General features: G+C 44.9%; 1 protein-coding gene across 3 annotated transcripts in view; it reads left to right on the top strand.

The window, feature by feature from the left end:
* The window catches only part of MYLK (myosin light chain kinase), a 282724-nt gene that overhangs the window by 60518 nt on the left and 199594 nt on the right, over positions 1-22612 (top strand). The window contains exon 2 of one of the 3 annotated variants that reach the window (XM_058731151.1): positions 7324-7487. Coding sequence is in view for 1 of the 3 variants with exons in the window: in XM_058731150.1 (XP_058587133.1) it covers positions 22100-22102 (3 nt within the window). In the remaining 2 variants the exon portion in view is untranslated. Of the gene's footprint in view, positions 1-7323; positions 7488-21982; positions 22103-22612 lie in introns of those variants that run through there. The other 2 variants (XM_058731150.1, XM_058731153.1) reach the window with 2 other exon arrangements.

The following is a 22612-nucleotide window of genomic DNA, read 5'->3' on the forward strand; positions in this document are numbered from 1 at the left end:
TTGAAATATTGTGAGAATTACCAAATATGACACAGAGATGCAAGTGAGCAAATTCTGTTGGAAAAATGGTGTCCTCAGACTTGCTCAATGCAGGGTTGCTACAAACCTTCAATTGTGAAAAATACAGTATCTGTTAAGTGCAATAAAGCAAAGCACAATAAAATTAGCAGCCATGTGTATGCTTGCAATGCATGTTTTATAATTATTGGGTATAAAATTCTACATATGTCTTTTTAGATCAAGCTTTGTTGTTCATGGTAACAAACTTGAGAGCTTTTATGCAAATAATTGTGGGATTGAATTGAATTGTGTAGAATTCTAATTCTGAGCTGTTGTATTTACATTACATTTACTGGACTCTTCCTAAAACCAATGCTTGGGATATCTTCTATGTTTTTATCTCATTCCTCTTATCATTTTGAAATGGTTCTCTTGTCTAATTACATTAAAGTCTATTTTGTCTGGCATTAATTTTGCTATTTCAGCTCTCTTATGGTTAGTTTTTGCCTGGCATATTTTCTCATTATTTCCATTCATTTCTTTCAACTTCTTTGTGTGTTATATTCATCTGGTAAAAAGCCTATAATAGTTATGTGAGTGGGTGAGTGTATGTACCTTTTAACTGGTGAATTTGGTCCAGTTACATTTATTGTTATTTCTGGTACAATTCAAGTTGAAATGAAATAAGTGCACAGGAATGGAGAAATTGTTGATGGCTATGATGGGATACAATCTAACTCCACAGTGTAGTAGAAGATACCTAATAAATGTCAGCTTTCTTTTGCAGGTCCTTTCTCCAATCTCTCCCTAATGGTATTTGGAGAATTTATGTTGATTTTTTTCTCGGTACTCTTTGAATGAAAATGCTGTGTCTTCTTCATGATATTCTTAGCCTCCCTAAACTCCAGCATCTTGACCATCTACGTGATACATAAAAGAACTGGGCTGATTGCAGGGGGTAAAGAGGGAGTGGGTGGAAAGGAAATTGTGGCAGGTGTTGATGACTCACTGAAAACATTTAAGTGGAAAGGAAGTCTAGAAATAGGTTGGTAGCTAGGAGAGCAGTAGGTCTAATTGTGGGTCTTTTTCAAGAAAGGATGTCTGGAGGCAGAAAGAAGGGAACTGACAGAATGTGAATGGTTGAAGATATTAAGGGATCAAGGACTAATCTATCACTTAGTCTCTTTAGAACAAGTAGCAGGGGGAGAGAAATGTATAACAAGAAATGTTTTTACAGGGTGTACTATAAAAATATATATCTCTACTAAATTACTAGTGTAAAATGCATAAAGATAAGCAATATGATTTTTAAAATGTAGAGTCTCATACTCCCTTACCAACTCTTAACAAACATTAATTAAAAAATGAACAAACATTTAGTTAAGACAACTAAATTTTTTTTTCCCTACTCTGTCTCAGCACTAAAAAGAACTTTCAATGTCATTGAATCCATTTTCCCACCTAAAGTAGAAGACTTTACAGCATTCCTGACAGCTCTCTGGGAAATTTGGAACACTTGTGGTTTTAGGAAATCCCACCACCTCAAATGGGAAGCATCTGCCTTTGTGCAGAGGTGTGATGATAATGAAGCTCTTTCTTTATTCAGTAGCGATCTGCCTAAATGTAACCATCTCTCTCTTGACCAACTATATGATGAATGTAATTCCATTACATGTTGAAGACTCTACCGTGTATCTGTCCCCTCATACTCATCTTGTAACAACACCTGAGACCTTTCTCATGAGAGGACCTCTGGATCACTCAAAAGGCTTCTACCTTTTTTAGCAGGTTATCTCAGTTTTTTGCATTCTGATTACAGCAGTTGATCAGAACCATTAGTGGAAACTAAATTCTGTCAGGTGCTTCCCACCCCCCCTCCCCATCTAATGAAGTGATTATGTAGTTTTCCTTCTTCAATCAATTGATAAAATAAATTTATTTATTTTCAAATGTTGAACCAGCTGTACATTTCCATGGTAAACCCCACATTATAAGGATGTGTTATCTCATACTACTGAATTTATCAGCATTTTGTTGAGGATTTTTGGCCTGTAGTTTTCTTGTAATATCTTTGTCTAATTTTCATATCAAGTAATGTTGGCCTCATAAAATTTGTTTAATTCAGGTTATCTATTTCTTTTTAATTTTTTAAAATTTATTTATCCTTGAGAGAGAGAGAGAGAGAGAGAGAGAGAGAGAGGGAGAGAAAGAGTGCACATGTGAGCAGGGAAAGGGCAGAGAGAGAGGAAGATAGAGAATCCCAAGCAGGCTCCACACTGTCAGCATGGAACCCGATGCAGGACTCAAACCCACAAACCGTGAGATCATGACCTGAGCTGAAATCAAGAGTTGGACACTTAACCGATTGAGACACCCAAGAACCCCACTATTTCTTTTTGGTTAATTTCTAGTATTTGTGCCTTTCAAGGAATTTGTCTATTTAATCTAAGTTGTTGAATTTATGGGCATAGAATCATTCATAATGTTTACTTTCTTTTTAATGTCTGTAGGCTCTGTAGTAATATCCCCTCCTTCATTTCTGACAATTACAATTTTTCTTTCTTTTTTTTCCCCTGAAAACCTGGCTACAGGCTCAAATTTTATTGATATCTTCAAAAACTTTTTTTCTCAGGTTTTTCAAAAGCTTTATTACTTGTTTTCTTTTTAATTTCAATTATTTGTGCTTTTATATTTATTATTTCCTTCCTTCTGATCAGTTTGGATTTAAATTCCTCTTCTTTTTCTAGTTTTCTAAAGTGGAAGTTTGGATCATTGGTTTGAGGTTTTTCTCTTTTTCTAATATAAGTTTAATGGTATAAATTTCCTTGTACACTTAATCTGCTTTAGCTGCATCCCCCAAATTTTGGGACATTGTGTTTTCATATCATTCTATGTAAAATATTATCCAGTATCCCAGGACTTCGTCTTTTATCTATGGGTTATTTAGAAGTGTGTTGTTTAGTCTCCAGAAATTTACAGAATTTTCCAGGTATCTTTATGTTATTAACTTCTAGTTTGATTTTATTATGATTATAGAACATCTGTACATGATTTTACTTTTTAAATATTGATTCAGGTTTGTTTGGTGGCCCAGAATATAGTCTATCTTGGCGAATGTTTTATGTGCACTTGAAAATAATATATATCTTGCCTTGTTGGGTGTAGTGTCAATTCAGTTAAGTTAGTTGATAGTGGTGTTCAGACCTTCTATAACCTTACTTATTTCTGTATACTTGTTTTATCAATTACTGATGGAGTACAAGATATCTTACTGATGGTGCTGAAGGAAAGAGAACAAAAAGTAATTATAAAGGAAATGTTATAACTCAAACTGGTAGAAGGATAGAGATTATATATATTATTTACTCTGTGTTCAATATTTGATTATAAGTGTTGAAAACTGACTCTGTTAAGTGTTCTCATCTTGTTCCTGTCTTTATCCTTTCATGTATTTTGTTAATTCCTATAGATAAAATGTGATTTATGGTTATTAGTCTTACAGATAAAAATGTTCCAAGTCCTCTCATTGCTTTGAGCTCTCTCCTGGGTTCCAACCTCCCCTCCACTGTGTATTCTAGGATGCCTAACCCCCCCCCCCCCCCCCCCCGCAGTTGCTGGTATTGTCTGGTAGTGTTGCCATTGGACTTTAGTGACCTAGGAGTTTACAGGTCACATCCTTCTCACATAAAACAGAATATAAGTAGGACTTGTGGAGAGTTCTCCAAGCTGAGAATTTCAGGACAGTTTTCCTAGAGGCGGTTCACTAAGAAATCCACAAGAATCACATGATGGCCTTCGTCTTTGCAGGGAAGACACATGTGTCCCTGAGAGTGTTATATGTTTCCAGGCACTCAGAAGTCTTCTCAGTGGTTCTTAAAGTTTCTCACATGGAATAATCCCCAAAACATATTAAATGAAAAAAATCAAAGTATAGAATAATGTGTATAATATGCTATCATCTGTATTTAAGACAAAATGGGGATAAAAATAGATATGTATTTTTATAACATATCCCAAGAAGACATTGATGACATGCCTGACTCTGAGGAAGGGAAGCTGGAGCTTGGTACCTAGGAGAAGGAGCAAGTAGAGGACCTTTCGCTCTATACCCTTTTGTGTCTTCTGAGTTTTGAACCATATAATTGCATTGGCTATTCAAAGAGGAAAACAAGTTAAAAAAAATCCTTCTAGGATGGTTTATCAAACTTGATACTTAGATTGGCCCTGATAATTTACTCTTTTCCCTCATTTCTCCTTGCTTAAGTCTTCCTTCTTCATGCCCTCCATGTCTGATCATTTGCCTGCAAGAGACATGTTGCAACATGCTCCTCCTTCTCAGAGTGTACTAGAAACTACACAGGGATGAGGTAGTGTTACTTCTTGTGACTGATTGCCATTTTTAATCCCAAACTTTCTAGACCAGAGGTTCTCAAACTTGAGCCTGCATCAGATTCATCTCGAGTGCTTGTTAAAACATTGGTTCCTGGGCCAGAGTTTCTGATTCACCAAGTCTGAGGTGTTTCTAACAAGTTCCCAGGTGATGCTAATTGGAGACCACTCTTTGAGAACCAGTGCTCTGGACTAAAATTGTTTCTTCTGTGATGTGTTGTCCAGGTTTGGTGCCCCAGCTGTGTCCTAAGAAATAAAAAAACAGGAGAGGTTTGTCCCTTTCCAAAGGCATATGTGTAGCTCACCACTGTCCATCTGTCTGTCTAGCCAACAGTGCCTGTCAGGCTCTATCCCCTTCATAAGCTGATATGCATGTCACCACTAGCAGGACTGACCCTATCAGAAGCCTGCATCCCCCTTCATCTGGGCTCGCCAGAGAGGACATTCGTACAGTCATTGCTGTCATCTCCCCATGAAGACTTAACTGATATTCTTGTAATCAAGAGTCATGCTAATTTCTGATTCACCTTCCAGTGCTTCTCAACAGAGGCACTATTAGCATTTTTGATGAGACAGTTCTTCATAATGAGAATTCTGTTTAATGTGGGATATTCAGCATCCTTGGCTCCCTTCCCTGTCCTTGGTTATCATGGTGATCTGTAATCCCACCACACATCCCAGTGCACCCCTCCTCCAGCCTTCCCCTCCCCACTGTCCCTGGAGAACAGGATGAGAGCAGCACAGCTTTCTTCTGAAAAACACTGTCTTGTATTAAGCCATCAGTGAACCCCCTTATCAAACCACATTGCCTTAGCTCCCTGCAAAAATCCTGAGTCGTGTTTTAATATTTTCCTGGTTTTCATTAAATGTTGATATTAAAAAGTGACTGAATGGTGAATCCTTCTTTTGGAAAACTGTATGGGTGGAATTGTCTACCCGTGATGTGCAGTCCCCTCTCTATAGAGAAATGCACTGGAGGGTCCCTGTTTCCTGCTGAAGTGGCTTTGCACCCTCACCTGCCAAGGAGAAAAATGTGACCCATTCCATTTCCCTTTTTTTTTTTTTAACCATGAGTGTCAGGGAACTCTTTTGCACCTGTAATGCTTAATAGGGATGCAAAATTAGTGTAGAAAACCATTTTGCCTATATTATCAGCTTTTATACATTTTTAATTTTTAAACATTCAGTAGATTAATTTTGCATTTTCTTGTGGGTGACTTCAGAAGCAGACCTTGGTGCAGGTTGAGTTGTGAAGGATTATAGCCAAGGATTATAGTTGCCTAACTAGCTGGGCAGAAGAATCCTGTGGTGGAACATCCTGGCCTCACGTGGACACCAGCTAGGCCGTGGGCTTGAGACACAGGAGGAGCAGCAGGCAAGGGGGCTCTTCTTGCTGGCAGCATGTGAAGGTGTCGCTGGTGAGACTGAAATGCCAGGTGTGCTCAAGCTGGAAGTGAAGTAAGGGTCAAGGAACAGAGAGCCGCAGGTATCCCTGAGCCCTCACCAAGGTGGGAGAATCATTGAGGTGAGTAGTGGCAGAGGGACCAAACTTGCCAGGTCAAGAGAAATTCTGCCAGGACTGACTGGGTTAGCCCATGAGAGCTGCAGAAACCATCACTTACGGGAACACCATCCTGATTTGGCTCCCACTTGATCCTGTGGCCAAACAGGATACAGATGGGGTACAGACGGGGCTGGGTACAGATGGGGCTGGCACTCTGGGGTCAGCCTTCTGCCGAAGCTCCGTGTCCGGGTGGAAAAGAGCATCTATCTGGGGGACCGTAGCAGGGCAGAGATTCCACCTCATCCCGCCTCTCCTCTGAGGGTCCAGTTCCTTCCAGTTCCTCTTCAAAGTATGCCTCAAAGTGTCAGGGGACCACCACGCCAAACTGGGGTGTCCACCCTCTAGATCTCCTGTGTGAGTTGGGTGTATAAGGCCTTTCCGTCCAGAAGTCTCTTGGTTGAAATTCCGTCGTGAGAGCTTGATTCCCTTCGGGTTTACAAACTCTTCATTACAGATTAATACACCTTCTGGGAAGGCAGCAAATAATTTGCACATTTGAAAGAATGGATTTATTACTTTAAGTATTTGAGATGTGCTGCTGGAGGGAAACAAGCTTTTTTTTTTTTTTTTTTTGAAGTTTATTTTTGAGAGAGAGATAGAGAGCACAAGCAGGGGGAGGGCCAGAGAGAAGGAGAGACAGAACCCCAAGCAGGCTCCGCACCATCAGTGCAGAGCCTGATGTAGGGCTTGAACTCATGAACTGTGAGATCATGACGTGAGCTGAGATCAAGAGTCAGATGCTCAACTGACTGCACCACCCAGGCATCCCAAAACAGAAACTTCTAAAGGGAGGAGATGGGGTGAGGTTTAGGAACCCTTGCAGGCTAAGGGTGGGCCCCGTGGGCTGCTTTGGTGTGGGTTCTGGGGGAGCAGAGGTGTGGGCTGAGCTCTGGACAGTGAGGGGGAGTCACTGGTTTCTGAGAACAGTCCTCTCCCAGGTGTGAGTATTGTCTCCCTGTCCTGTGAGCTCCTCCTTACCCTGGCCTTGTCACCGAAGCCAGGCCCCTGATCGCCCACGTACCAGCTCTTTCCAGAGGGCCCAACAGCCACTACCTGCTCTGTGGCCTTCCTCCCTCACCCCTGCCAGGGCCTCTCCCCTGACCCTGTGACTTCACCCCAGCTCTGCCCTCCTCAGTTCTCCTGAATTCTGTCCTCTGTGGAGGAAGGAAGCACCCAGTTCTGGTTCTCCTTGTAACTATTCGTCCTGAACTTTCAACCCATAACCCCCCACACTTGGGAATAAAAGCACCTATTGTCCTTGGGACATTTCCACACAGCCTCTCTGAGTGATGTGCTCCTCCTCCCAGCTGCTCCTACTCCCTTGTGCACGTGTGTCCCTGACTTAGCTTGCCTTTCCTCCTTCCCACCAGGCACCGGCCAGGAGGCTTCCAGTGGGCTGCCCCTGCTGCCATCCGAAATACTTCAGGAGCTTCTTGGCTAAGGGCCCCACGAGCCCACAGGGAGGCAGATCTCCAGGACGTCTTGCCCTGTGCTCCCAGCCCAGTTGCCACAACAAACAGCAGAGGAGACATTGGTGAGTGGGCAGGGTTCAGACTGTGCCGTTGACCATTCCTCCCCAGCCTACCCTGAGGAGATGACAGAGAGGGGATCTGGGCAGCCAGGGCAGAATAGTGCCCGCAAGGTGAGATGACACCTGGTCAGGTGCCCAGACAGCTGGGGGTGAAGCCAGCATGCCTTACTGAGCATTATCTGTTGACCCTGGCTTAGCTGGTCAGAATTCTATCTAGAACTGGTGGAGTTGGTGGGAACTGTCATTGAAGCCAGCCAGGAAACAAGATTCGGTATCTGCTGGGTGCCCTGGTTTCTGCTAGAAACTGTTATGCTGCCAAACTGGTGCTCCGTCCTTCCAAATTGTCCACAGACTTCTTCCTCCTGCTACTCCAGGAAGGTGCTCTGGTTAACTGCATTTGGTTTCGATTTTCCCTTTGACTCTCTGGTTCCTTAGCAAGAAGCCATCATTGGGGGTGGAGCACAGCTCAGATTCTGTGTTAATTGTGGAACGCATCTGTTCCAGGTCCTGACCAAGAGCTCCCACTGGCCCTGCTTCACAGACATGATCATTGTCACTCTGGTCAGTGGGAAATCCCGTTGAGAGTAGGTGTAGAGTGAGTCTGCTCAACAAAAATGGTGCCTTTGTGGGCAGCTATACAATGGTCAGTATTATCAATAATATTTCAAAAGTCTGGGTGATCTTTTGGGATATCATATGTGAAAGTTAGGGGTCGGGGTCCATTGCTTTCGTAGCTTTAACTGGTGAGGAAGATGGGTTTCCTTCTGCTACCCTCTTCCCTCTTCTTGGGGTCTTGTGATTACAGTACTTGAGGGGTCCTCAGCCAGTGTCAGCCTGGGAAGTGGTCTGTTGACTCTCACTGTGAAGGAGGCTGATGGGGTCCTAACCAATTCGGTGAAGCAAAGCAAGTGAGAAGGAGGAGGGGGAAAGAGCAATCCGTGAAAAGAAGCATAGCCTGTGATTTTATAACACTGATTATTTCCCCCAAGGTTCTAAGGCTGCTTTGAAGTGTGGTTCCATCACTGAAGTGGGAGAATAGCTTCTTTCTTAAAAATTATTTTTACTTTATTTTTAAAAGATTTTTATTTTTTAAATGTTTATTTACTTATTTTTGAGAGAGAGAGAGACACACACAGAGCGAGAGCAAGCAGGGGACGGGCAGACAGAGAGAGAATCCCAAGCAGACTCCGTGTGAGTCTGCAGAGCCCAGTGTGGGGCTTGAACTCACAAATGGTGAGATCATGTCCTGAGCCAAAATCAAGAGTTGAACACTTAACCAACCGAGCCACCCAGGTGCTCCGACTTCAGCTCAGGTCACGATCTCATGGTTTGTGGGTTCCTGCCCCACGTCAGGCTCTGTGCTGACAACTCAAAGCCTGGAGCCTACTTCAGATTCTGTGTCTCCCTCTCTCTCTCTGCCCATCCCCCGTCATGCTCGCTCTCTCTCTCTCTCTCTCTCTCTCTAAAAAATAAACATTAAAAAGAGAGAGAGAGAGAGAGAATACTCATAGGCTGCTTTAGCAGACAAAACTAAATACATGGGTTCTGTCCTTTTGTTAAAAAAAAAAATCTTGTAATTTTAAAGCAATTTTTAAAAAGTGATTATGAGGTTGGACTCTAAAGTGGCTGATGAAGGGAGAAAGCAGTGTCTTACTACTGCCTGAAGGAAAGTACAGAATGTATGGCTGAGATGGGGGGCATTATTTTCGGATTCAGGGAAGGCTGGATCAAAGTGAGCACTGTGTATGCATGAGCATTGCTCCCTTGAGAGGCGAACCCTAAGGCACTCTGACATTGTGAAGCAGCAGAAGCAGAAGATCAAAGGATGGAAAAATTAATGCAAGTCCTTTATTTTGAAGGCAGGTTTGCCTTGGCTATAATCAGGATGAAGGTAGAGGCTCGGGTGCTGGGGAGAGGGCTGTGTAAGAAGCCCTTTCTGTGGAGTTACCCATTTTATGCTCAAGGCAGGGAAATTTGCAAGGAGAAAAAGAGGACAAATTTTCATTGGAAAAGCTAGAGCAGATGGGACTGTGGAAATCATCCAGTACTCTTTTCCTGGCACTGATGAGGAAAGGGGGCCCCTGAAGGAGAGCTGCAGCGACACACCTGGTTGGTGCAGAGTCAGGCTGGAACTTGGTGCTCTTCTCTGGAGTCCCTTCAAGTCTGAGCTGATGGGCTGCTCACAGATGATTCGGGCACCTTTAGCAAGATGCAAATGTTTCTTGACAGACTTCTTAGAAGGGCAAGTAACCTTTAGTTTCCTCTATACATTTTTTTCAGAGATGCCTGTGGAAAATCTCTTTTCTGAATTCCACACTCTTTTTTTTCCAACTTTTTTTTTTTTTTTTTAAATTTATTTTTGGGACAGAGAGAGACAGACAGAGCATGAACGGGGGAGGTGCAGAGACAGGGAGACACAGAATCGGAAACAGGCTCCAGGCTCCGAGCCATCAGCCCAGAGCCCGACGCGGGGCTCGAACTCACGGACTGCCAGATCATGACCTGGCTGAAGTCGGACGCTTAACCGACTGCGCCACCCAGGCGCCCCTGAATTCCACACTCTTTTTTTCAACATTTTTTTTTTTTATTTTTTTTTATTTTTTATTTTTTTGGGACAGAGAGAGACAGAGCATGAACGGGGGAGGGGCAGAGAGAGAGGGAGACACAGAATCGGAAACAGGCTCCAGGCTCCGAGCCATCGGCCCAGAGCCTGACGCGGGGCTCGAACTCACGGACCGCGAGATCGTGACCTGGCTGAAGTCGGACGCTTAACCGACTGCGCCACCCAGGCGCCCCTCCACACTCTTAATGAAGACATTCATTCTGCTTTTGATAAAATAAACTTTGAACAATGAACTATGGTGCTATATTACATCAAAATGTATTTACCTAGGCTTCATTGTAATTCTTCTTTTATACTGAAAGCACATGTAATTTAGAGAGCTTTATGTTGCTTGATATATAACTTGTAATTAAATGTAGGGTTTGGTCATATTTCTTTAAAAGTTGGGCATTAGGGTCTTGATTAATACTGTAACATCCCTTATACTATGGTTTCTATGAGAAAGTCAGCCTTCTTCCTAAGAAAAGGACGTAATCTATGTCAGTCTGGTTAACAATGATTTGATTAATGTATCAGACATACATTCATTCATTCATTCATTCATTCATCATATAGTCCTTGAGTGATGAAGCAGGCAAAGTGCTTGCTCTCGGGAGGTTTTCCTTCTAGTGAGAGAGGAAGACATTAATGTCTGTCGTTGATTTTAAAGTGCAGTGAAGAAAAGTAGTACAGGGTAAGGGGATGGGAGGATTGGGACAGGGTTATTTTTCATAGGATCATCGAGTGGTCAGGGAGGGTCTCTTTGCCAAGGTGAGATGTCAGCAGAGGACAGAGTGAAGTGAGCGAGTGAGTCCTGAGATCTGGAGGAAGAACTCTATTCAAGGCAGAGAGACTGGCCACTGCTAAGGCCTTGAGGCAAGAGTGAACTTGATGTGGCCAGAGGAGCAGCAGGCAGGCCAGCCAGCTATAGAGTGGAGGGTGAGGCCCAGTGTGATAGCAGGTGAGCTTGGAGCAATAGGCAGGGCCGGGTGAGGTAGGGCCTTACAGGCCGTGGTAGAAGTTTGGATTTTAGTCTGTAGGTAACGGGTGGTCATTGGAGCATGCTGAGTAGGGGAGTGACATGTCCAACTGCTGAATGGAGAACTGACTGGGGAAGCAGTGTGGAAACAGGGAGGCAGTTAGACCGCTGCAAGGGTCTAGGGTCATGATGCTGGTGGCTTGGATGGCTGGTGGCATGGGATTGGTGACATGTGATCAGAATGGAGGCAGAACCAGAACAAAGGTAGGCAGGTGGATGATGGAGCCTTTGGTCTGGGTGGGAAGTGCTGCAGGAGGAGCACATTTGATGGGAGAAAGTTGAGAGTTCTTGTTACATCTTGTTAGATAAACCAGTGGGGATGTGGAGTAGGCAATTGGATGTAAAATTTTGGAGATTGGCAGAGAGGTTAGAATGGGAGATGGGTTTGGCAATCTCTGGCCTCTCACCACATATAAAGCCATGGGACTGGAGTTGATCCCCCGGGGGGTGAGTAGGCCATCACTTAGAGACCAGGAAGAGAGGGGAGGGTAGGAGGAAAGAGAGGAGAGTGCAACACCCCATCCAGAGAGAAGAGTGTCTCTCCAGATGGACGAGGTGACTGTGCCAGTGCAGTCGAAAGCATTAAATATATTACCAGCCTGAGAATAGTGTCCTCTAGATGATTGCCTGGGTTTTTATGTGCTTGTGGGCCTTGTCTCCCCCATTAGACTGGGAACTCACCAAAGTCAGGGATTATTTCACTGTTCTCCTGCTTGCACTTGGAGCCACTTAAAGCTATGGCTAAACCACCTACTGAGTGGACACTTACTTGTAGAAGCTGCTTAGAGAGTCATCCATCAACGGGACTGTGGGAACAGTGTTGATGAGGAAGGGGCAGAACGAGTCCTGCTCTTGGCAAAGAGGCCAGTGATATCCCAATTCTGAGTACAAGGAGTTGGGTGGCAAAGAAGACAGATGGGAAGAGCAGGAAGGAAGCAGGACTGTCAGATTCCTGATTTGGGGAGCGATCCGCCCCTTAAATGTAGTCATATAGCTCCCTCATGAGGAAGGGGGCCCTGAAAAGTCAGGAACTCTTTGAATGGCTGTTGATTGATGCAGCAGTTGGATTCTTTACCTCTGTCTCTGCAAAATAGGTGCATCTATCTATCTATCTATCTATCTATCTATCTATCTATCTATCTATCTTTCTGTGGCTTAAGAAGGATGGAGGAGCCCGTAATGACTTCCCTTGGAGGTACCTGATTCAGAACCAGCAGTTCGGGTCCTGACAAAGAGCAGAGTCCCAATGGGACCTGAGTCTGGACAGGAGTTCTGTGGTGGTGCTCGGGGGCTGTCATGGCCTCTTCTGTTGACTGGGTTCCATCGATCTGTATCTGTGGGGAGTAACTGGGCCTGAAAGTCTGGCCATCTCTGACTGGGGGTAGTGTCTGGGGTAGACCAGCCTCAAAGATCCCTAAGGGCTGGGCACATTAGGAGTTAATCTGTATAAGGAGAGAGATGAGTTTCCCGGCCATCAGGAGTCTGGGATAATAACTGGATTCTGTCCTGTTTCTTGTTTCTTACATAGACATAATGAAACCAGAGGACTCATAGGATCATAGGAAAGCATAGGAATAGTTTCCGCTGGGACACCGTGAGAGCTTTGAAGAGATGGGAGGCCATCTTGATGAGACAGGACCAGAAGTTGAGAGTCCTCGACAGCATAAAGGAGACCCTGCTTGTGGAATGAGGGCAGATCCTTGGCCCTCCAGAGTTTAAGCTGGTAATAAGCCTGCAAGCCAAGGGTCCATCCCCTGGAGTTACCCTGGGAACCTAATAACTAAATTTTTCCAGGCGATCCTGATCATGGGGCTTGATAAAGCCCAAGCCTGCTGCTAAAACTACGTTAAGATAAAAGCTCTTTTTATTAATTTGATACCCATTAAAACCATCACAGATTAATTAATTTTCAAAAGAAAGAAAACTATGCCACAATTCTGCAAGTAACTTATGTCCAGATGTTGACATCTTGGGACAGCCTGTCATGCTTAAAAATATTGTAAGAAATCTTTAGACAGTAAAACCTAAAAATAAAACCCCCAAAATTAAAAAGAAGAATAAGGGAAAAGCATTGTAGTTCAAGAGATTTATTGGTTTATTTATTTTTGAAAAGAATATAAAGTTAACAACTTAATACCAGATTCCAAGACCTAGGTATCCCCACTTTTGTAGTGGGGAGGGAAGGTAATTATAAAATGCAAGAAAGCACCCAAGGGAGAAAACTATAAAAGTCACTGGAGGCTTAGCTGACTAGCCAGTGGTTTCTACAAGCTAGAGTTAGTGAAGCGCATGAACCCTTGATGTGAACAAGTGGTGCAGGGGGCATGGGGAAGAGATCGTGTTTGATTAATTCATGGTGCCTGAGGAAGATTTGGAACCACTGACAACTTCCATATCTACCAGCCTCCCATTAAGCCACCTGGGGTGAATTGAAATTGTAGTGGATGAGTTGAAATTGTATTCATAACATTATCCCTGACTGTGTTCTTTTCTCAGTGCCTGGGGTGAGTCTGGAGCACATTCATAGCAGTATTTCTGCCTTGTTGCCCCATTCATACAGCTGCCTGCTCAGATCTCAGCTTGCTCTGGGTTGCAGCTAGAGCGGTTCTGGGCCAGATTTCCAGGACGACATCCGCGGTGTTCTTACCTCTTCTTCTGAACTAGCCAGCTCGCGTCCCGCTGACCTCCAGCCGTGCCATATCCCTTGGGTCAGGCATCCCCCACCTTTTGTGGGGCGATATGGTTGTTATGGAGAGGCCCACCTAGTGCTCTCAGTGGAGGGTGAGGAGAGAGTGACAAGCATCCTGGGATGGTGGCAGGACTTGCAGTTTCCTTGCCCACAAATGGAATGCAGGTAGAAGCTTGTCCAAAAGTTTATACAACACAAGCCCAGGGTCTGATACTGCGGGCGAGCATCTGGATTTAGGAGGGCCTGCTTGGTCAGGTGGGAGAAGTGAGTGACATGGGAGGAGAAACCGTGGTCTGTGCATTCCAGACACGGGAACTCAAAAGGGAGGTCTTCCCGCTCAACAGATGTTTCCCCTCTTTCAAACCAAAGCCTTGGAAGGACCTCAAATGAAGGGAACTTTAGATGAAAATCAAGAAGATGAAAATCAATAAAAATAGATAAGGAAAAAGCAATAAAAATATTTTTCACTTACAATTTTTTTTATTTTTATTTTTATTTATTTATTTTTAAAAAAAAATTTTTTTTTCAACGTTTTTTATTTATTTTTGGGACAGAGAGAGACAGAGCATGAACGGGGGAGGGGCAGAGAGAGAGGGAGACACAGAATCGGAAACAGGCTCCAGGCTCCGAGCCATCGGCCCAGAGCCTGACGCGGGGCTCGAACTCACGGACCGCGAGATCGTGACCTGGCTGAAGTCGGACGCTCAACCGACTGCGCCACCTAGGCGCCCCTACAATTTTTTTTTGAAGCAACTAAACATGGACAGAATGTGATGGGGTTGATGAGAGTCTAAGATAAAGACTATAGGGAGAGTGTGTTTTGCTACCTTTTCTTTAGGTTATGGTTAATAACCATGGAGGGTCTGAGATTTCACCTGTGTGCAAACTAATGAGTTAGCTACGGTGTCATGGGACCTGTGGGTTAGGCATAAATGACTTTTTGATTCACAATGGTAACAGTGGCCTGGGTACCACCATTTTCTCACACTGGATCTTTGAGCTTCAGTCCCAACAGGGTGATGCAGAGGGCCACGTGGCACCTGTGCACATGGGAGAGAGAAATCTTGAGCTCAGGGAACTCAAATCTTGTATAATGGACAGTAAGTGTACGTATGCTTTGCTCCAAAGGCGTACACGATCTCGCTTGTTTACGACATAGGTATTCTTGAAAAGATAGTCTGGAACAAGGTCACTCCATGCTTCTACTTGGAAGATGTGCAGAACTGAGAAAGAACCATGGAGAATGGCTCCCACATGCTGCATCGATAGGAAAGGAAGCTGGTGTTACCACCTCCTTGTTACTCACCAGGCAGTGAGCAGGAGACCTCATTCTTTACCTCATCAGAGCTCAGAGGTGGTAGTGTTGTTATATCAGTAAGGAGCTGGTGAGTAATGGGACTGAGACATCCAGCTGCAGGACTTATGTAGGTATTACATACTTCTTATATGCGAAGCATCGTGTTAAAAAATAGCTAGAGCTTAGTCAGATGTTTATTGGCTCACAGTTCTACGGGCTGTCCATGCATTGTGTAATTCTCATAACTAAGATTATCAGGTGCTGCTGAGGAAACTGTGGGGGACACTGAGGCACAGTGAGTTGACGGGGCTAGGATTCAAACCTGCATGTTTAACCACTCTACTCCTCTGTTCTTTCTTCAGCCCTCAGGGTCACACAGGGAAGGTCATGGTGAAACTAGCATATGCACTGAAGATGTGGAAGGGTTTGGAAACCATGCCGCGTAGGAATAGTGGAAGGGCCAAGGGTGTTTCGTCTACAGAAGGATAAAGGATAAATGGTGACTGTCTTCAAATATTTGTAGGCATGTCTTGTAGCAGAGTAGAGTTTACTCTTCATGACCCCGGGGAGCAGAATGGGGTCCAGTTAGGAGGCATATCATCCCTCAGCCTGCAATGGAATAGGCTGCTTGTGAGTGTGGGAACTTCTCGAAGGATTTTCTGGGAGATTGCCTTTTGGGATGCCGTGGGTGGGATCTGTCAATGGCCCCTCAGTAAGCACCTCTGTTTCTATTCTTTACAGGAGCTAGGTGATGGAGGAGGAGGTTTCTAGTGAGATATTCTAGACCTTTCCTAAGAGAGCAGGCCCAGCTGAACACAGTGACCCAAACTCCCTCCCCTGCCATCCCTTTCTGTCCCCTTTCTAAGAATTCTCTACTGTCAGGCATGCCCAGAGGGAGTTCCTGCATGGATGAGGCTGTGTCCTAAATGGGGACTCCAGCCCACCGTAAGGGGCTGGAGAAGTCCATCTCAGCTGTAGGCCTGCTCTGTCTCATGAAAGGACCCACCAGGATCTTGGCTCAGTCCTGCCTCTAACTCTGATGGGTTTGGTTCCATCCCTCTCTGAGCCTGTAATCACCAGCCTCCCACCAGGCTCTAGCAAGTAGCCTCACACACACCAGACCCACTGTTGCCCAGTTTGGAACAGAACAGGATTCCTATACTGTATCTGTGGTTCTGTGATTCACCTTTTCTTTGTCAACAGCCCATGCTTTAAAAAGCAAGTGGGAACAAGTGGTTGGATCCAGTACTCCTCTGTAAGGACCTGGCTGTGACCCAGTGGTCACTCTCTGGTCTTGGGCAGCTCCGGTCCTGAGCGGAGCAGGTCTGGTTCAAGTGCAGGTCCAGGGAGGAACTTGGGGAGATGGTGAGGAATGAATGGTGGCAACTGCTTTAATGGCATCTGTTGCACTCAGCCAGAAATGTCTTCTTTTGGAAGCTAAAGACTCCCTCAATATGGTCTCAATTAGCCTGTGCATATCTTTAAAATAATTACATTTTCATCAAAGCGTTTTTGAGAGTGATGTTTAGCCCAGTGTAAAGGGCATGATCAGGATTTGATCCTGAAATAATGTCTCTGCTATCCCAGATGTCAGGAGTAACTAAAAATATACTCATAACTCAGAGGAATTCTTGGTTTATTGGACCCATCTCCTCTTCCTCTTAACCTCCCTCCAGAAAGTGAGAGGGTGATGAAGTGAGCCAAAATTCTTTAATTATCCAGTCTGCTGACATTATTTTATCTGCATCACTGATATTAAATTTGTACAGCATTCCATTTCAGTCACAGAGCTAGGAGCAGCCTCTGCAAATGCGGGCCTTTGTCCTTCTGCTGGTTGTGGCCAATGTTCTGCTTTCCAGTCCACCCCACCCTCCCTCAGACTTCCGAAATTCCAGAGCTTTCTGTGGCACCGGAAATTATCTGTCTGTGGAATGTCCATACTTCAGGAAAGTCCCTGAACTGTGTATCCCAATTCTGCTTCCCCCAACTCATCTTGGCCATTTGTGGTTAGGTTTTGGCATGCGCCTATCATTGGAGAAAGCTGGGTTTGGCGGGAGCATTTCATCGTGTTTCTATTATTGACATCAACGCAATTTCATCGCTTCCTATCATTGACATCCATGGAGAAGGAAGGGAAAGTGTGGCTCGTTTTTTTTTTTCTTCTTCTTCTTCTTCCTTCATGTACAAATTTAATTTTCCCTGTTATATCCTTAACTTCTCTGGCCAGTCAGATGCATCTTTGGTTTCAGTTTGGTTCCCTGGGCTGTGACCTTTCCATCTGACTTCATGGTAACACATTCAGCTGGTTTACTTAGCACCTGGTTGATGCTACTCTTACTGCTACAACCAGGTCACATTTATTGAGGGCTGCTGGATGCCAAGCACTCGCTGAGGGCTCCAGTCCTCACAGCCTCTTGAGGCAAGTACTATTACCATCCTCTCCATTGTACAAGTGAGGACACAGAGATTCAAGAATTGGCTGAAGATCCTGCAGCAGGGCTAGGGTTGGAAGCCAGGCAGCTGGCTGACTTCACCGCCCCTCCCCCGCACCCCGCCCCACTAACTGCCTCCAGGCCCTCCGCTGTGCACGAAACCAGTGTCCCCACTAACCCTCCAGGAAGTGTTCCTGTCTTTCTAAAACCCTGTCCTCAGCAAATGTTTAATGAGAACTGAGTGTGCGGGCCACTCTGCCATGGAGATGCAAAGATCTACAGACGTGATTCCCACCCTCCCCCCACAACCTCTCAGGCACTGTGGCCAGACAGAGCCTGAGCTCTGCTAAGCAGGGGCCATATTTTCTGTCAGCTTATCCCTGGTGCCGCCATCAGCAGAAATGCCTGGTAGCACTTACCTGGGCCCACACTGCTTGTGGTGAGCCCTCACAAACATTTCCCTGACCAGAGCCAGCACTGTGGCTGGACCAGACCTTGTGGTCCTTATTACAAGATAAGACCTTAGCAACAAGCATCAGGGAACTTGGAAAAGACAGGGGTTATTACTTATATATGAGTCCTAGAGGGTACATGGCATGCCTGGGGCCACACAGCGAGGTCATGGGGAGAGAGCAAGAGCTGTCTTGGGGTTCTGCTTTTCTGGGGCCAAAGGTGGGGGCCTAGGGTCTCCCAGGATCACTCTTTATTGGTAAATTTAAAACCTAAGAGTGGGAATTAAAGTGTGGGAAGGGAAAGGTCAAAGGACCAGTGGTTTAAGTCAACCACAGCTCTCTAAAAAGCGAACTTGGAGGGTGGGGCGACTTGGCTCTTCATCTAGCATGTAGCTGGCGGCGTGCTTGTTTGAGATGGATGTCTTTGAAGTGGATGCCTCAGTAACCAAAAGCTTAACGTCAGGACCTTACATTACAGTCAGAAAAGCTGTCGGGTGCTTTTGCCAACGGTGCCTTTGTGGCATTCACTGCTGTTTCCAGGGTCGGTTAAGTATCTGACTTCTGCTCAGGTCATGATCTCTTGGTCTGTGAGTTTGAGGCCCACGTCAGGCTCTGCACTAGCAGCTCAGAGCCTGGAGCCTGCTTCAGATTTTGTGTCTCCCTCTCTCTCTGCCCCTCCCCCACTTATGCTCTGTGTCTGTCTCTCTCTCTCAATAATAAGTAAACATTTAAAAAATAAATAAGTAAACATTTAAAAAAGTGATGAACAAACTACCAATTAAACAAAGCTGTGGACATTTTTACAAATGAGTGAGAGAATATTTTAATTACCAAAAAGGTAATTAGATTGAAGGATGGCCTGTTAAACTATATACATTGAGTGTATGCAAAACCATGCACCATCCTTGTTTTCATATTTTCACAGATTCGTGGGAACTTGGTCCTGGATAGGTGCCTGTGACCCCATGTTATAGATCCTGCTAGATCTAGGCCTCAGAGCAGTGGGACTTTGAGATTAGAGTAGGACTCAGCTGCATGGAAAAGACTGCCCATGCCATTCCAGAACTACCTGTACTGGCAACATTGTATAGGAGAGGGCGGAAGGCCTTTAGGTTTTGCTTGATAACAACAGTGGTCTTGAACTTCATGACTCCTTCCAGTTGGATCCTTTCCCGTCTTGTTCAACACTTGCCTCACTTCCCAAGCCTTGCCTAACTTGGTTGGATATCTAAGCGCACATCCCTCCAAACTGTGCAGGAATCCCTAGACCTGGCCCTTGCTTAAGGCCTGGCACTAGATCAAGGAGCTCAAGCTCAAACTGGAGCTGAAGAAGGAGAGAAAAATATTTAGGGGGCCATGAGCCAGCCCAGGTAGTAGGCTGACATGAATCAAGAGGACCCAGATGCAAAAGCCATAAAAATTTTTCATGCACTTTGACTCAGTAATTGAAATTCTTAAAATATATCTTGGGGAAATAATCTGGACTGAAGGAAAAGTTATATGCATGAAACTGTGACTTGTGAGGTCATCTGTTTTTAGTGAAATTGGAAGCAACCTAAATGGTAAATAACAGGGGCACGACTGAGTAAATTATGGTTCATCCACTTGGCAGAATATTGCAAAGTCATTAAAAATGAGACTTATAAAGAGTGTTCCATAACCAGGAAAAAGTTTGTGGCTTAGCCTGAAGAAAAGTATGAAAATGAAGGCATTGATACTATATAAATATAATTAAAAAAATTTTTTTTAAGGTTTATTCATTTCTCAGAGACAGTGTGAGTGGGGGAGGGGCAGACAGAGAGAGAGAGAGAGAGAGAGAGAGAGAGAGAGAGAATCTGAAACAGGCTTCAGGCTCCAAGCTGTCAGCACAAATCCTGATGCGGGGCTTGAACTCATGGGCCATGAGATCATGACCTGAGCCGAAGTCGGACGCTTAACTGACTGAGCCACCCAGGTGCCCCTATATGAATATAATTTTGATTTGAAAGGCACATATATAGAAAAAAACCCAGGAGAAATGTACATAAAAAATAGTTTTTGCGTCAGGAAAAAAGTCATCTGTAACCCTTTCCACAGCTAGACTTTAGCAGATACTGTTTATGAACAATGACAAAAGAGTCTGGAAGAGGGGGACTGGAGTGAGTTCAAAGTTCATGCAGGGAGTCAGCAATCAAGACACTGTCTAGAAGAGGGGGAAGGACACATATGAGAACATGTTCAAATATAACCCAGTGTGTGAAATAACATAACCGTTTCCTGAACTGAAGGCAGGTGAAGCATGAATAGGGTGAATGTGGCCAAGGAAGACGTCTGTGAAGTCACGTCTCACATGTAGACTAGGAAGACTGTGGAAGGATGGGAGTGGCCACACATTCATCCTGGTTCCCCTAGACAGTCCCGGCAAAAGGATTAATAGGATCCCTTTTCATTGTCAAAAGAGTCCTGGTTTGGATAATCTGTCACATGGTCACCTTAGATGTTGAAAAGGAAGGAGAAGGCCACTCTAGGTTGATGATAATTGTTCTGCTGGTCACCTCAAGCACTTAAGAGTGAATGGATTAAGATTCCCTGATGCTGAAGTGGGCCCAGCCTGATGGAGAGGTGGCTCAGGTGAATACTGCCCCACTTCCTGTTTAGTTGAAGGCTAATCAGGGTGGTTATTCCCAAGCTTCCCCACCTGTAGCTGGAATTTGTATTTCCCTCTGGCCAGGAACTCCTCTCTCCTTGATTCCTTCTTCACCCATCCCACAGATCTGGTGCATGACTATTAAAATTTTCAGTGAGCAGAAGCAGTACAAGTAGATAATTTGCCAGCCGAGCCTTCCCTTGTTTGTGTACCTGGGAGCATTTCTCCTCAGAGAAGTTCTTTACTTTTATTTTTTTTTATTTATTTTTTTTTTTAGAAGTTCTTTACTTTTAATAGAAAAGCTCATGTATGGCTAGTGCAGAAATAAGTTCAAATGGCAGAAGATGATAACTTTAAGCAGATCGGGGCTTGGCCTGGGGTGGGCTCTGTTTACCTCTTGGTGTCTACCCTCTGTTCTGTTGCCTCTGTCAAGGCAGGCTTATGGGGAAGCCCGTTGCTGTGCAGAGCACCAAGCTGACCAGCTGCGATTCAGCCTGGAAGCCAAGCCTAGGTTTGGGTTGCAGGAAAAATGGGGTTGGGTTGTGGAGGAGGCCTCCTCCCCTGTGCCCACAGGAGAACTAGTGTGACCCTGAGTGCCCCAAGATGCCTGCCTGCAACAGAAGAGGCAAAGGACCTTCTTTAGGCAGCATCTCTTACAGACAGTCTCAGCCCAGAGGTGTTCCAGACCACAGAGGAGCCAGACAGATGCCCTCACTTTGTACATAAACAAACAGATAAATGCTTTGGGGATTGCCTAAGTGAAGAAATAGCTGGGCCTTTTGTGAATCTTTTGTCCTGCTGTTTGGTTGAGGAATACAAGTGGTGAGTGTGGGGACAAGCTCCCTTTGACTGTTTTTGGACTTAAGCCCGAAGTTACCTTTTAGCACATGAATACTATTTTAACTCTCCGGTTAAGACATAAGGGGAAAGAAAAACATGGCCTCACTTGAGAGAGAGAGGTTTGCTTTGGAGGCCAGGATATATATACTTGACAGGAACCTTCCGAGGTCAGCTAAGAGAGGACCCCTGAGCAAGCAGGTGTTCATGCCAAATCCCAGCTCCCTGGAGTGGCCTGGTGGGAGAACCTGACCTTTCCGTGGGGGAGAAAGTACCATTGTGAAGACTTAAACTGAAACCGGTGTAAACAAGACGGCGCTGATCTTTCTCTCGTTTCATTTTATCTATGCCACAGGGAGCAGGTCCCATTAAAAGGAAAGTCCGATTTTTCTCTTGGGCCCAGAAACCAAGAGGGACAAGCCATTAGAGAGGTAGCACCCAGCCCTGACCGATAGCTGTGAGGCAGAGCAAAGTTGATGGCAAGGGTTCTTGAGTATCTCATGTCTTGAATCTCCCCACATCAGGTCCTGGGCTCTGGGAAGTCCTAGGGACTGCTTTCTCCAAGAAAAGTGACACGGCACACCGGGTAATGCTGAAACACCAGACTAAGAGCAAAAACTGATTCTCTGCATTACACGTTAATGGTAAGAGTTCCAGATGACAGCAGTTTGTTAAATGTTCTATAACTATGAGAAATGGAGGTTAGTAATTAGAAGTGCACTCGTAACTGAGTGGCTATATTTGGTATGGATAAGCACGCAGCAAGCTCTGTTTTGGGCCTAATCAGCCATGGCTGGAGAGGCCTAGCTGGTTGGTGGCTGTGCCCACTGGATAGAAGCTTACCTGAGGTGCTTAGAAGAAAATGCTCTAACAACTAGAATGGGTGTTTGCAGGGAGGCAGAGAGCATACTTCTCTTCAGAGTCCTGTGCCAATCTTGTTCCTGTGGGGCAGAGAACATTTAACACCCAGCAGATGTTGGGGCCATGTTCCCCTCTAGGCTGATGCTGAGAAACTGCTGCTTTTGTGTCGGCGGAGTGTCCCACACAGGGTGTAGATTGTTGGGTCCAGGAGTGGAAAGCCATGAAGGGTTTTAGGGCCTGTGAACAGGCCATTGCCTCACTAGCTATTTTGTTTCCAACCCCACTTTCCTAGT

The sequence above is a fragment of the Neofelis nebulosa genome, chromosome 5, assembly GCF_028018385.1.
Source record: "Neofelis nebulosa isolate mNeoNeb1 chromosome 5, mNeoNeb1.pri, whole genome shotgun sequence".
NCBI classification, from domain to species: Eukaryota; Metazoa; Chordata; class Mammalia; order Carnivora; family Felidae; genus Neofelis; species Neofelis nebulosa.